At 48.7% G+C, this 15,000-nt stretch overlaps 2 protein-coding genes across 4 annotated transcripts in view; one reads left to right on the forward strand and one right to left on the reverse strand.

Annotated features, from left to right (window-relative positions):
- Positions 1-3,549, reverse strand: part of col4a3 (collagen, type IV, alpha 3) — a 45,441-nt gene extending 41,892 nt beyond the window's left edge. Inside the window, exons 1-2 of one of the 3 annotated variants that reach the window (XM_026191957.1) lie at positions 3,488-3,549; positions 36-410 (exon numbers count right to left, since the gene is read on the reverse strand). In XM_026191957.1, the coding sequence (XP_026047742.1) occupies positions 36-122 (87 nt within the window). In that variant the 5' untranslated portion in view covers positions 123-410; positions 3,488-3,549. The other 2 variants (XM_026191956.1, XM_026191955.1) reach the window with 2 other exon arrangements.
- A 72-nt stretch (positions 3,550-3,621) lies between these two features.
- The window catches only part of col4a4 (collagen, type IV, alpha 4), a 48,505-nt gene continuing 37,126 nt past the window's right edge, over positions 3,622-15,000 (forward strand). Inside the window, exons 1-2 of the mRNA XM_026191958.1 lie at positions 3,622-3,671; positions 4,776-4,818. Coding sequence (XP_026047743.1) covers positions 3,625-3,671; positions 4,776-4,818 — 90 coding nt within the window. The 5' untranslated portion in view covers positions 3,622-3,624. The remainder of the gene's footprint in view (positions 3,672-4,775; positions 4,819-15,000) is intronic.

The raw sequence follows: 15,000 nt of genomic DNA on the forward strand, positions 1-15,000 counted from the left end.
TGGTGAGCCTGGTCACCTGGGTGAAGGTCACTCACCTTCTCCCCGTGCACGGCCGCACTCAGGCAGCTCCAGAGGACCAGCAGCGGGAGGATCCTGCGCCTCCGGGCGGCCAGAGGCTCCATGCAGGCGGGCGGGCAGCTGCCTCCAGCCGCGACGGCTCGGCTCGGCTCGGCTCAGGTCCCGGATTGTGCTCAGGTCCGCTTCACTCCAGAAGAGGGTCCTCGCACCTGCCGGAGCCCGGACACAGCAGCTGCTCTCGGATGGAAGCTCAGCCCGACGACACAGGAGCCAACACAGTCACACTCAGCACGAGACTTCCGCCGTGACCTTCAAAATAAAACCTTGGCCCTGAAGGAAATCTGGTCACAGCTCCATCCTTTTATTAATCTTCGTGGTGGTTGAGTTTGTTCCTGGTGGGAAAACATTTGTAATTTTAAAGTTTCTGCTCTCAGACAAAAATCACGCGTTTTATTAATATGTGAGAAAAGAAAAGCATAAACACTGTATTTCAGGGTTTCTCTCAGATGAAAGGTCAAAAACAAGAAAGGAGGTGGCGGTTAAAGAGCACGTTCACACAGGATTAGCTGATGACAGTGAATAAACAGGTGATGCTGAAAGGAAGGAGACCTGTGATGGTGGAGGAGCAGGTGTAGCTGATGCAGAGGCAGCATCCTCTCAGCTTTGAGGACAACGCGCCTGGAAGACTGGAGACCTGAAACAAGTGCTTCACAAACCCACGAAAGCCTCAGGTGTGAGGAGGGGGGAGGAGCTGCGAGTGCAGCACCTGAGGGTGAAGCTGAGGAGCTGCAGGCACTCCTGCACGAGCTGTGCACGAGAAAGCTCACGTCAATAATAAATGAGCTTAACTGGCGCGAATTTCCGGATTAAGACAGATTTGATTTCATCAAAGTGAAGCAGAAAGCTCAGGTGTGTCAGCAGGCTGTTAGCGTGCAGCTGTCTACACACCTGGACGGAGCAGCACCGCACGCAGGCGCAGGATGCCGGAAGTGCTGTTGTTGCTGTGCGCTGCAGCTTGACCTGTCTGCTGTGTGTGCGCTCTTGCCAAGTTGTGCTCAGGTTTGCAGCGACATGAAAAGCGCGTGAAGCTCCGGACAGTGACAGCTTCAGGTAGGAAAACTCACGTGACCGTTTGGTTGGGTATTGGGCTGCCGATCGATCACCATCAGCTGATTATGGTTAGTCAGCTGTTAATTAGCCGCCTATTAGAGTGTGAATGTCTGAGCACGTCATCCAGGTAAATAACGTTAATGAGGAGAAGTACTCGAGTACTTTTAGTCTGTGGTGATTTATACTTGAAGTTCGGTGAGGATACTTCCTTACGTCTGCACGCAGCAAACCGCAGTGCACTATGAGCATTAAAGTCCACGTGCTTCTGCGTTAATAATTAGCGGATTTGGCGCAGATGCCGATTCGTGTGCTTTAAAACGTGTAGCTGTGAAGGGATCGATGGGGCTGATCCAGATTTCGCCCCGGCTGTGGCAGGTCCACCTTCCCTGGGTGGTGGTTCTGGGCTCAGCCTGAGGGACCCGGTCTGGAGAATCAGAACTGGACTTTCCCTAAACATGCTGTTCCTTTCACAAGATCAATTTATCAGACTGAAAATACCATAAAGACAATCCATCAAATATTAAAACACATTTCTGTTTTACAGTATGTGCAAAAACAGGACTTGTGTATAGACTGTATATAAAAGATGGCAGCGGAACACTACGTCCACATGTACAGGACATTTTTGTAAACAGATTTTCTGTTTTTGTTTTGTTTTTTAAATCCCAAACTTGAAAAACAAAGTGAAACGCTGTCAAGAACATGCCAAAGCAACAGGTGGTGATATAATCCTAACTGTGTAGAAATGTTGGCCAATCAGAAGTCTAGAAGCCTGGGAGGGAAAGCGTAAACAAAGATGGCGCATAAAAGCAGTCGTTGTAAACAGAGGGACAGTAACTGAGGTTAACAGCAGCAGTGTTTTGTCTGTATCAATGTAGAAATTCAATGATGTGAAACAGTAACACGTCGCACACCTTTGATGCTTTGTGACTAAATCTCTGTTTTCCTCGTCCACACGTAAACACAGAAACAGAGTTTTTAAAAATCTCAGTTTTCAATGATCCAAAACATCGTTTACGTCTGGACAAAGGCTCGAACGCAGAGAAGAGGCTGTGATTTGAAAAATACCCGTGTGCTCAAAGCTAATCACTGAGGTTAGCACCGCTGGGGAGGCTCACCGCAGTCATGTGATGATCATCATTTCTGAGTTTGCTGGATTTTACTTATTTCACATGTTTCATACAAAGAGCTGAGAAATGATCGCAAAATGAAAGCAGCTGTAAATTTGTCTTTTTCCGTGTCTGAGTTTTCATTTTTGAACTGCAGCACACACAAAGACATTTCAAACTTTTAGTTACTTCCTGTTTTACTTTGAAGGTTTACTTCCTCCCTTTGCTTCCTTTCCCTTTCTGGTCGTTCACCCTGTCCCGTGAACCTTCTGTCTGTGGTCGTTCTCAGTTTCTGATGATACTTTTTGTTTTTCTCCTGCTTCGTTTTGCAGTTTTTGTCTTTTGAAACGTTTGAATGAAACTTCTGAACAGAGTTTAAACTGAACAGCTGTTCGTCATGCTAGCAGCACAAACAGCTGATGCTAGCAGCACAAACAGCTGATGCTAGCAGCACAAACAGCTGATGCTAGCAGCACAAACAGCTGTTCGTGTTGCTAGCATCACGCCGTGGAGCTCGAAGCTCCAAGGCTGCTGTTAGCTAAGAGCCTCCTGCAGGAACTCGGTGACTGACACGGATCGTTCCTGCTGTCTGGCTCTGTGAGCGGGCGCTGCAGCAGCTTGGTTCGGTCGGGCTGTTGCAGGCGGAGGTTACTGAAACCCTCAGTTTCAGAGGCAAGAGCTAATGGAGCTCACGATGCTGTTAGAGCAACTTTCATCCCATTAAATATGCATCACAGAAGCTCCTGAAGAAGAACTGAGAAGCTTCTCAGTTCTAACTTTATCTTAACACCTGCAACAAATACAATATCATAGTCATAACAGCCAATAAGAGGCTGACAGGTTATAGAGACACAGCTCTCTGATTGGCTGACGTCCAGACACACCTGCTGCTGCTATTTGCATCAGCATCCTCTAAAGAACATGACTGTGGGGAGCGTGGGCTGCTGTCCATGTGCAGTTCAAACACAAAGTTTCGAAGTCCTGATTGGCTGTCCAAGCAGGAAGTTACTCACAAACAGACACAGCTAAGAGGCCTGTACCAGGAAGTGAGTTTAACACACCTGGGATATCTTCCTGGTGTCTGGATTCACTCAAACTAACAAAGCAGGTTCTCAGCTCACTAAGTTAATAACCAGCTTCATGTGAGCTTCACATGAAAGGAGTGAGGGTTAGGGTTAATATTACATCATTATTATTATTACGACTTTTATTCTGACGGCTTGATCCTGGTCAGGTGTGTGTGGTTTCACCTTCATCATCTTCAACCTCAGTTTGTCTTTGTTCCTGCAGGACGACCAACAGCGTCGGGGTATCCTCACAGGCCGAGAACTGGCTGGAGGTGGAGTCAGAGTGTAGCAGGAGGGACTTCCTCTGAGCTGAAGGCAATATGCTGCTGACTTCCTGCTCTGATGCCTGTGGTCTCAATCTGCTCTGGTAAATAAAACCGCACACGTGAACACGTCTGTTAAGTTTAAGTTTCCATGACTGAATCTTTTGCCGACAGTCTGGTCTTTGGTAACATGACACTAAATTCTTTTACGATGAAGATGAGTTCACGTGCAAACAGCAGCACAACCCATGCAACACGTGTAACAATGTTACAGTGACAAAAGACACCGACTCTACAGTCCCAATAGCTGCAGTTCGTCTGACATCCAGCAGAGGCAGCAGTGAGTCAGTCCCCATAGACTCCCATGTTAAAACTGTACAGCAGAAATAAACATGATTGCAGCCTGATATACAAACTGTTTGTCTCTGTGGATAATGTCCTCCTTCGTAACACCTGTACAGTAGAAGAATGTTTTTAGGATTCACCTGGTTAATATGTAAGAAGGTTTAAAGTTTAGGGGCGTGGCCTCTTTGGCTGACAGGTGGATGGTGACACAGGTGTTTGGATCTGCTAGCTGTCTGCTAGGCTTCACCACAGCTAATTGGAGTTGCTGACATGTTACACACGTCTGTAACTCCGCCTGAGTGTTTTGGTGATGCACGTGCTCAGATGCGAGGTACGGATGCCTGGATTAAGTTTAAGCACACTACGTCTTGCTCCACCTCATCACCCTCTTTTAACCATAGATTACAAACCATAGACTGTTTTCTTCATACGAACTGTGGTGCCAGTATGCATTTTACATCTTAGCTTATAAACCAAGTCTCACCGTACATCAGGGGTGTCCAAGTCCAGGCCTCAAGGGCCGGTGTCTGCAGGTCTTAGATGTGTCCTTGATCCAACACAGCTGATTCAAATGGATAAATGACCTCCTCAACATGTCCTGAAGTTCTCCAGAAGCCTGGTAATGAACTAATCATGTGATTCAGGTGTGTTGACCCAGGGTGAGATCTAAAACCTGCAGAACACCGGCCCGCGAGGCCTGGAGTTCCCCACCCCTGCCGTACAGTTTCGTAGTGTTGGTGGGAACCCTGAGTGTGGGTGCATTTCATAGTTTAATAGCTGCTGCCTGTTTAAGCTGGTTGGGGCTTTGTGGGGCTTTATCATTCCTTTGTGTTCATGCTTCACCTGTGTCCTCTCTCCTTCAGGTGCCTCCTGATCGTACTCAAAGCCCTGCCAGCAGCTCTCGGGGTGAGTCCACCTCTGCCTTTATAAGCCCTTTCAGTCTGGTCCAGCAAACGTTGGCCACCAGCCAATCACAGCTTGTTGTCTTTCACTAGTGTGTGATGTCATCAAATCGCGTCAGCTGAAACAAGTTTTCTGTCCATTAGCTTGTTTCCATGGTTAAAGTATCTCTGCTCTTATTGGTCAAATCGCAGACCACGGTGTGGAAGTTGTCATATGATGTAAAGATGAATCATTGGTGGGATGACATCATCACATATCCTGGCCAATAGTCGGGCTGTGCTGTCGTCACTGAGCTTGAAGCCAGTGTTTAAATTTCCCTCCAGCTGTGCAATGACGATCTCACAGCTGTGCTTCTGTGTCCAGGTGCAGACGGACTTTTTTTATTCTGCTGTTTGCAGGAAATACACAGCTTCACATAATTTCACTTCCTTTTGTCTATTTACATGATCACTGTGCTTTCTCAAACCTCTGCTTGTTGTTCTGATGAGTCCGACCTGTATGCTGCCACTGGGCCTTTAGCTGTTTGGTACTGGTATTTTAATTTAATGCAAATTTTGATGTGGAGCTTCGGGACAGTGATGCATTACAGGTTGTTAGGATGCCTGGGTCGTTGACCCAGGGTTTTTGACTTTATTATATTATTTATAATTTCTAGTCTTTGGGTTTTTGTTAGAGCAGACAGCTGATTATAGTCACTCCTGCCGATACTGCAACACTGAACTAAACGGTGCTTCTGCAACCAACAGTTATTTTTATTATGGAGCAATCACCTGATTAATTTATTTATCTTTAACAATTGCTTCATTCAGTCAAAAACGCCATCAGAGCGTCAGCCGATCACCCAAACTGCCATAGTTCATCAGTAACATGTAAATCTATGAAATACAGTAAAGCACAGATACAGAGCAAAGCTGATCCCACATTACTGAAACCAATCAAACGGTGCTGACAGCAACATAACTGCAGATATATCAGCGTCCCAGGAGTCGGTGCGTCCTCGTCAGATACGACAAAAAACAAAAAGCAGCTTTGAAGCAGTGAATGTTTTTCTCCTTGAAGGATTTGAAACAGTTGTTAGTGTTTTGTTTACCGCCAGCCTGACGCTGAATCGTTTAATCATGTCTGATGAAGGTTAAGTTTCGGCTTCGCTGGAGGACTCAGTGTAGGATTAGTAAGCAGAGGATCGACAAAGTCAGCAGCCCCGGATCAGACCTGATGAAAACAAAAGTGATGGTTTACATTTTACAAGCTGATTTTTCTTTTTAATGCAAATCTACCAGTGACAGATGATCTGACTGTGTAGCAGGTTTGTTGTCTTGTCTACAGTTTGTGTGTTCTTAACATGCGGAAACCCCCTGAGCCACGGTCGCCCCCGTGGCTCAGGGGGTTTCCGCAGGGGGTCCGGAAGCGTATCTGTAACCGGAAGCTCGCCGATTCGGTCCCCGAACGTTGTGTCCTTGAGCAAGACACTTTACCCTACCTCCTACTGGTGTTGGCCAGAGGGGCCGATGGCGCGATATGGCAGCCTGGCTTCTGTCAGTCTGCCCCAGGGCAGCTGTGGCTACAACTGTAGCTGCCTCCACCAGTGTGTGGATGTGAGAGTGAATGAATAGTGGCATTGTAAAGCGCTTTGGGTGCCTTGAAAAGCGCTATATAAATCCAATCCATCCATCCATCCATCCATCCTCATCCGCTTTGTCCGGGGCCGGGTCGCGGGGGCAGCAGCCTAAGCAAAGAGGCCCAGACCTCCCTCTCCCCAGCCACCTCCTCCAGCTTATCCGGGGGAATACCAAGGCGTTCCCAGGCCAGCCGAGAGATATAATCTCTCCAGCGTGTCCTGGGTCTGCCCCGGGGCCTCCTCCCGGTGGGACATGCCTGGAACACCTCACCCAGGAGGCGCCCAGGGGGCATCCTTGTCAGATGCCCGAACCACCTCAGCTGGCTCCTTTCGATGTGGAGCAGCAGCTGCTCTACTCTGAGCCCCTCCCGGATGGCCGAACTTCTCACCCTATCTCTAAGGGAGAGGCCAGCCACCCTTCGGAGGAAGCTCATTTCTGCCGCTTGTATCCGCGATTTCGTTCTTTCGGTCACTACCCACAGCTCGTGGCCATAGGTGAGGGTAGGGACGTAGACCGACCGGTAAATTGAGAGCTTCACTTTTACACTCAGCTCCCTCTTCACCACGACGGACCGGTGCAGCGTCCGCATTACTGCAGCTGCAGCCCCAATCCGTCTGTCGATCTCCGGCTCCCTTCTCCCATCACTCGCGAACAAGACCCCGAGATACTTGAACTCCTCCACTTGGGGCAGGAACTCATCCCCGACCCGGAGTGGGCACTCCACCCTTTTCCGGCTGAGAACCATGGCCTCAGATTTGGAGGTGCTGATCCTCATTCCCGCTGCTTCACACTCGGCTGCGAACCGTTCCAGTGCGAGCTGGAGGCCCTCACCCGATGAAGCCAACAGAACCACATCATCTGCAAAAATCAGAGATGAGATTCTGAGGCCACCAAAGCGAAAGCCCTCCGCCACTTGGCTGCGCCTAGAAATCCTGTCCATAAAAATTATGAACAGAACCGGTGACAAAGGGCAGCCCTGGCGGAGCCCATCACCCACCGGGAACGAGTCCGACTTATTGCCGGCAATGCGAACCAAGCTCTTGCAACGGTTGTATAGGGATCGAATGGCCCGTAGCAATGGGCCAGACACCCCATATTCCCGCAACACCCCCCACAGGACACCCCGAGGGACACGGTCGAATGCCTTCTCCAAGTCCACAAAACACATGTAGACTGGTTGGGCAAACTCCCATGCACCCTCAAGTATCCTGGAGAGGATAAAGAGCTGGTCCAGTGTTCCATGACCAGGACGAAAACCGCATTGTTCCTCCTGTATCCGAGGTTCGACTAACGGATGAACTCTCCTTTCCAGCACCCTGGCATAGACTTTCCCAGGGAGGCTGAGGAGTGTGATCCCCCTGTAGTTGGAACACACCCTCCGGTCCCCTTTCTTAAAGATGGGGACCACCACCCCGGTCTGCCAGTCCACAGGTACTGCCCCTGATCTCCACGCAACATTGCAGAGGCGTGTCAACCAGGACAGCCCTACAACGTCCAGAGCCTTCAGGAACTCGGGGCGGACCTCATCAACACCAGGGGCTCTGCCACCAAGGAGTTGTTTAACTGCCTCAGTGACCTCGCCCCCGGAAATTGGCGGGTCATTCCCCTCATCCCCAGACTCTGCTTCCTCCTCGGAAGACGTGTCAGTGGGATTAAGGAGGTCCTCGAAGTATTCCTTCCACCGCCTGACAATTTTCTCAGTCGACGTCAGCAGCGCTCCGCCAGCACTATACACAGTGCAGGTAGAGCACCGCTTTCCCCTCCTGAGACGTCTGACGGTTTGCCAGAATCTCTTCGAGGCAGTCCGAAAGTCTTTTTCCATGGCCTCTCCGAACTCCTCCCACACCCGAGTTTTTGCTTCAGCCACTGCCCGAGCCGCATTCCGCTTGGCCTGTCGATACCTGTCGGCTGCCTCCGGAGTCCCACAGGCTAACCAAGCCCGATAGGACTCCTTCTTCAGCCTAGTGGCTCCCTTCACCTCTGGTGTCCACCATTTGGTTCGGGGATTACCACCACGGCAGGCACCAACCACCTTGCGGCCGCAGCTCAATGCAGCAGCTTCGGCAATGGAGACACTGAACATGGTCCATTCGGACTCAATGTCCCCAGTCTCCCTCGGAATGCTTTTAAAGCTCTGCCGGAGGTGTGCGTTGAAGATCTCGCGGACTGGGGCCTCTGCTAGACGTTCCCAGCACACCCTCACTACGCGTTTAGGTGCACCAGGTCTGTCCAGCGTCTTCCCCCGCCACCTGATCCAACTCACCACCAGGTGGTGATCAGTTGACAGCTCAGCCCCTCTCTTTACCCGAGTGTCCAGAACATATGGTCGCAGGTCTGGTGATACGATTACAAAATCGATCATCGACCTACGGCCTAGAGTGTCCTGGTGCCACGTGCACTTATGGACACTCTTATGTTCGAACAGGGTGTTCGTTATGGCCAAACTGTGATTAGCACAGAAGTCCAATAACAGAGCACCGCTCGGGTTCAGATCAGGGAGGCCGTTCCTCCCAATCACGCCCCTCCAGGTCTCGCTGTCGTTACCCACGTGAGCATTGACTCTAAGAAGGCTGGGTACTCTGAACTGCCACTCGGCGCATAAGCGCAGATGACAGTCAGGACCCGTTCCTCGACCCTAAGGCGCAGGGAACAAACCCTCTCGTCCACCGGGAAAAACCCCAACGTACCGGCAGCAAGCCGAGGGGATAGCCCGCCGCCTCTCACCAAGGGCAACTCCAGACTGAGACAGAGTCCAGCCCCTCTCCAGGAGACTGGTTCCAGAGCCCAAGCCATGTGTAGAGGTGAGCCCGACTATATCTAGCCGGTACCTCTCAACCTCACGCACTAACTCAGGCTCCTTCCCCACCAGAGAGGTGACATTCCATGTCCCTATTGCCAGTCTTGGCAGCCGGGGGTCAGTCCGCCAGGGCCTCCGCTCCTGGCCGCCACCCAGCACACAATGCACCCGACCCCTATGGCGCCTCCTGCGGGTGGTGGGCCTGCGGGAGGATGGGCCCATGTCTCCTCTTCGGGCTGTGCCCGGCCGGGCCCCATGGACTAAGGCCCGGCCACCAGACGCTCGCCCTCGGGCACCCTCCCCGGGCCTGGCTCCAGGGCGAGGCCCCGGTAACCCTATCCCGGGCAGGGTAAACTGTTCCCTCGGTGTCCTTTTCATAAGGGTCTTATGAATCGCTCTTTGTCTGGTCCCTCACCCAGGGCCAATTTGCCATGGGAGACCCTACCAGGGGGCAAAAGCCCCCAGACAACATAGCCCCTGGGATCCCTGTGACACACAAACCCCTCCACCACGATAAGGTAGCGATTCAAGGAGGAGATAAATCCAATCCATTATTATTATTGTTATTATTATTATTATTATTATTAAAAAGAGGGAATATTATCTAAACCCAATGACCTGGCAGGACGCTAACAGCGTCAGGTGTTTGGTGGATCCTTCACACATGGTCTGCAGGCTGAAGACGAGATGGGCCATCTGACCCTGAGGGGTGCATAGCCCCATGAAGCTAACAGTCATTTGTGTTTCGTGCAGTAAATGACAGGCAGCGGTCGCTGCAGCTTTAACAAGTCTCACGTCTCCTGAACAATCCCAGCTAATTGTTCTTTAGCAGCTGTCCGGACTCGATGGTTTTCCTGCATAGACCTCGGGCTTCAGTTCACCGCACAGATTTTCAGTGGGATTGAAGTCAGGGCTCAGTGACGTTCACTTTGGTTTTCTGGACGTCGTTCTTCACCTGGAGCAATGCCTGTTTTGGACGTTGATGGCACAGCTGTGTGCACATCAGTCTGAAGTTGTTTTGTACCGTGTAACTTTATATGTCCATACTTCTGTAATTGTATGCAAATAGAAACGAGGCATGTTGCCCAGTTGGCAACGAGCTTCTTTAGAAATGCGACATTTAAAAATTCCTGACTGTTAGAAAATAGTAAGTGACAAACTTTAAATTTCATAATAATTTGTCCTCATCTGTATGTAAACAACACTGGACTGAGCTCAGGGTCTGATTGTTCAGGTCCTCTGGAGTCCCTCAGGGATCAGACCTGGATCCTCAGATGTTGTAGAGATGGAGACTGTTTTCTTTACCCTGCCTGTCACGTTGAGGTCACCAGGTTCAGTCTGTCTGGGAACAGCAGCAGCACCGGCCAATCAGCGGCTGGGATTTCTGGTCAGCCAGTCAGTCCCTTCATCTCGGTACCCCAGACAGAGGGATGGTGATTAATGGAAGATGCTGGAAGCTGGTTTGAGTACAGCTGGAGTGCTGATGAAGAGGTGATTTGAGTGCAGAGAGTCATGACAGCGTAAGTAGTGATAGTGCAGCATAAATGGAGGTGGATGGAAGGACGATGGTTTGGGAGACGTTCAGTCCTGACAGCAGATAAAGTGATAGCAGTCACATTCCTGCTGATAGCCACGCCTCACTGATAACCTAGTTTACACAACGCTGCAGGAATGCGGCTGCTAACACAAACACTGCTGCCTGCTGAGAAACTCGCTGTCTGGGGCCCACAGAGGAAAAAAAAACACACTGACTACATCAACAGGGACACTCGGTGTGGGATGTGTGAAGAGCGAACATCCTGGATCAGGTCCTACTGTTCTGCCCGATGACCCCTCAGAGCACAGCCACATCAGTGCATTTGTGTTTAATCTTTCAGTACGAAGTGCAATCAAACATCGGGGGTGTTTGTAGGATTTCTGCATGGGATTTCACAGGAGGACAGGAGTCTGTGAATAGACAGACACTTTATTGATCCCACAGCGAATAGTGTCGTGGAGAAAGTGTCAGACGAGATCGTGGGTTTGAAGCTGTGAATTGAAGGGTCGATGCTGGATGTCATCAGTGTGTATGCCCCACAGGTTGGAGATCAGGTAGAAGACAGAGACATTGGGGAGGAAGTTGGTCAAAGTGGTAGAGAGTGGTGGTAGTGGAGGTGGGGTTGGGGGTGATTTCAATGGACAGGTGAACAGGGCTGATGAAAAGCTGTAGTGTAGGTGTGGTGTTAAGGAGAGACATGCAGGAGGGCAGTATGTTTATTTACACAGCACCAAACAACAGTCGCCTCAAGGTGCTTCATATTGTAATGTCGACCCTACAATAACACATACAGAGGAAAACCCAACAATCACATGACCCCCTATGAGCAGCACTCTGGCAACAGTGGGAAGGAAAAACTCCCTTTTAACAGGAAGAAACCTCCAGCAGAACCAGGCTCAGGGAGGGGCGGGGCCATCTGCTGCAAACTGAAGGAGTGTCACCGTGTCTTTTTGGATCAGAGAAAGATCAGAGAAAGCAGGTGATTGGTTGCTGAGAGAGGAACTGTGCTACTGCATTAGGAAGTATATGAGGGTGCTGCAGTATGAGGACAGAGGCGAGGCGTGAGGGACAGATGGGTCGACCAGTAAGTTCAGAATCCGTGGACTATGTTTGCAGATGACACTGTGATCTGTAGTGAGAGCAGAGAGCAGTTGGAGGAGATCCTGCAGAGAAGAGGAACGAAAGAAGACGGAATACATGTGTCTGAATGAGACGGAGACAGAAGGAGAGGCAAAGACGAAGGAGCAGAGGGTCAACAAAGCAAGGGACTGAGCTGAAGTTACAGAGCTGAAGCTGTTCAGATGTTCACTGGGTCTATGAAGGGGAGTCGGAGAGCCTGAGATCGTTTGCACATGTGGATATGATAGACCTGCCAGGCAGCAGGAAAAGAGAAGATTGATGGATGTGGTGAAGAGGGTTGGTGTGACAGAGGGGGATTCTGGGACATGGTGACCTGTAAAGGCAGCAGCTAGAAGAAGATGAATGAAAGCATGTCAGAGTGTAAATACTAGCCTGTGCCGTCCAAGGTGTCCAGGATGGTAACGTCTGTTCTGTCTGCAGGACAGAAAACCAGGACATCCGGGTCTTTTTGTCTTTATGACATGCGCTGTGCGACTGATTTGTGTCACTGGCTTTCATAAATGAAGAAAACTCGACATTCAAGGCTTCTTCAAAGAGTGAGGCCAAAGTGATGCCATATGAGGACAGTGAGGTGAAAAACAATCAGACAGCTGGGTATGAAACTAGCTAAAGGCGATTTGACTGAATGGTGTCGAACTGTGTTCATTTTGTCAAGGAAGAAATCCAGAAGGTCGCAGCGTTGGCTCAGGTAGCAGTGACAGAAGTATTATTCAGTCTATTTGGTTTGTGCTATTGTTTGTGAGGTCGCCTTTCAGTCTTATTTATGTTCTGGTTGTATTCGTCCTGTCAATAAAAATCACAAATTAGAAAACAGAAAAGCAAACTGCAGCGTGCAGTTGACCGCTTGTGTTTGTAACTAGAGGACAGCGAGGACCATAAAAAGCCCGAAATACAAAAAAATTAATTTAAAGCAGGACCAAGTTACAATATCACAGATACTCTGTTATTTTACTGAACACATGTACATAAACAGTATTTATGGAATATTGAAACATTAATATTCTTGAAACATGTACAGATTGTTTTCACGACCTTGTGCTGGTTACTATGCAACCCTGACAATATATACAAGTACGGCTATTCATCTGCACATGTTCCCTAATATCTGTTATAAATAACAACAAAGTAGCTTACATGAGTGGATTTATGCACACTCAGCGCTACACTGTAGAAGAGCAGCTATTGGTCAAGTCCAAGAATCGGCCAATCATAGAGCCGATAGCATCAACCCTATTTTCTCAAACAGGCACAGAGACTGTGAGTCCGAGGCTTTAAGAGCACATGTAACCTGACAAACACGTGTTTAAGAGTCTGGCGTGAGGGCCTGTCAGTGAGGCGTCTGAGGGCCTGTCAGTGAGGCGTCTGAGGGCAGCACCACATCCTCCACTCACCTGTTGGAGCACCAATCACCGTGAAATCCTCAGTCGCTGTCCGTGGTCCTGAAATTCCAGCAGTTTATTTTGAGTGGAATTAAAGTTTATTAAGGAAAAAAATGTGTTTCTAAAGTTTATTGACGTAAACGCATTGATTAGACTGACGTCCGTCTAACTCATTTAAAGTGCTGCAGTCGAGTTAAACACATGAATCAAACAATATTGGATCTTTTGTTTTCTTGCAGGGTCTAAATTTCAGTATAAAGCACCTTGAAGCAACTATGATTTTGTGCCACATAAATAAATAAATGAATTGAACTGAATTCATTTTCTATGCATTAATGAGGGAATGATCATCATCTGTGTCCATGATACTACTCGATTACTTTTGAGCCTTTGAATGGGGAGCTGTGTATGAAATGACTACAGCTCCTAAAATAATATTGCAATACTTCTTTTTTCAGACCTTCAGTGTAAAAGTCTGCATGTTTTTGATTAGTTTCCTGTGTGTACAGAGGCGAAATGACCAAAGCAACCATGTAGCTGGCTAAATGGACCTGATTGTGCTGTGAAACTCTGAATCCACCTGAGACTGGTTTGCCAGAGGTTGTGTTCCCATTGCTCAAAGTTCATATTGCTGCTCTGCAGTCAGGATAGTTTTTGTTCGAATTTGAGCTCAATTTCAAACCACGTAGTTTAATAAAAGGTGCACAGGTTGGTCACAGAGCGATTTATTAAGATCAATGAAGATCAGGTGTGATTATTTTTATAGGTGCACTTGTACTGCTTCAATAGTTATGTCACAGAGGTTACAAGTTTATTTACACGTCTAACTGTGAGCACACAGGTCGTGTCTGTAAATGCACTGGAACACGAGCCTCTGGCTTGTTCTAGAGTTTAAATCTCCCTTTTCTGTCACATCAATCTGAACATCTGAACATCTGTTCTCATTGAAAGAATCGGTCAGGAAAAATTGGAGCGTGATTGTCGCTGACGTGATCTGATAAACACACACAGTCAGCTGTCTGCTTCCTGAGAATCTCAGATGCTTGTCTTTCTGTCTGACTTGTGTTTACATTCCTCACTGTCTGAACAGAAAATAAAAACAGTGCTGCGGTCGGAGCATCAATAGACAGAAACCAAGTCTAAAAGCACACAACAGGTTGAGTCCTTTCATTCTAACAAATACTATGTTATTGACTTAGACCCAGTTGACCAATGTCAGTTTAACTCTTTATTTATTCAAGCAAAACTTGAACTCAAGTAATAACACTTTGAATATTTCAACACAGGGCCTGAGCAGGGGGGCGGTTCCCTGGTTGTACCGGGGCTCCCTGGGTCAGCTTCATTCTGCTGAGTGTTCAGTGCTCACGATGCACCAAGATTCGGTTCTACGGTGGGCAGATTTTCTTCGAGAGGGAACTGTAGATACAGAGCATCAGGTTTTATATTTTAGGGCCGTAGGTGATGATGAAATTGAACCTAGCAGAAAGTAGTTACCTGTTGCCTGTTGGGAGTTGAACTTTTAAGCTGATTGGAGGTAGGAGGATAGATTTTTATGAGCAGTCCAGGTTATGAAGGCATCCTCCTGTAACCAGCGCCTCCACTCCTCAGCTAGCTCTCAGTTAACAGCATCGTAATCCTGATGTGTGGCTTCTGTGTTTAAGCCAAGAAGACGGAGTAGAGCAGAGACAATGTGAAACTTGAGACCACAAGCTG

This window comes from Astatotilapia calliptera, chromosome 14 (assembly GCF_900246225.1).
Source record: "Astatotilapia calliptera chromosome 14, fAstCal1.2, whole genome shotgun sequence".
NCBI classification, from domain to species: Eukaryota; Metazoa; Chordata; class Actinopteri; order Cichliformes; family Cichlidae; genus Astatotilapia; species Astatotilapia calliptera.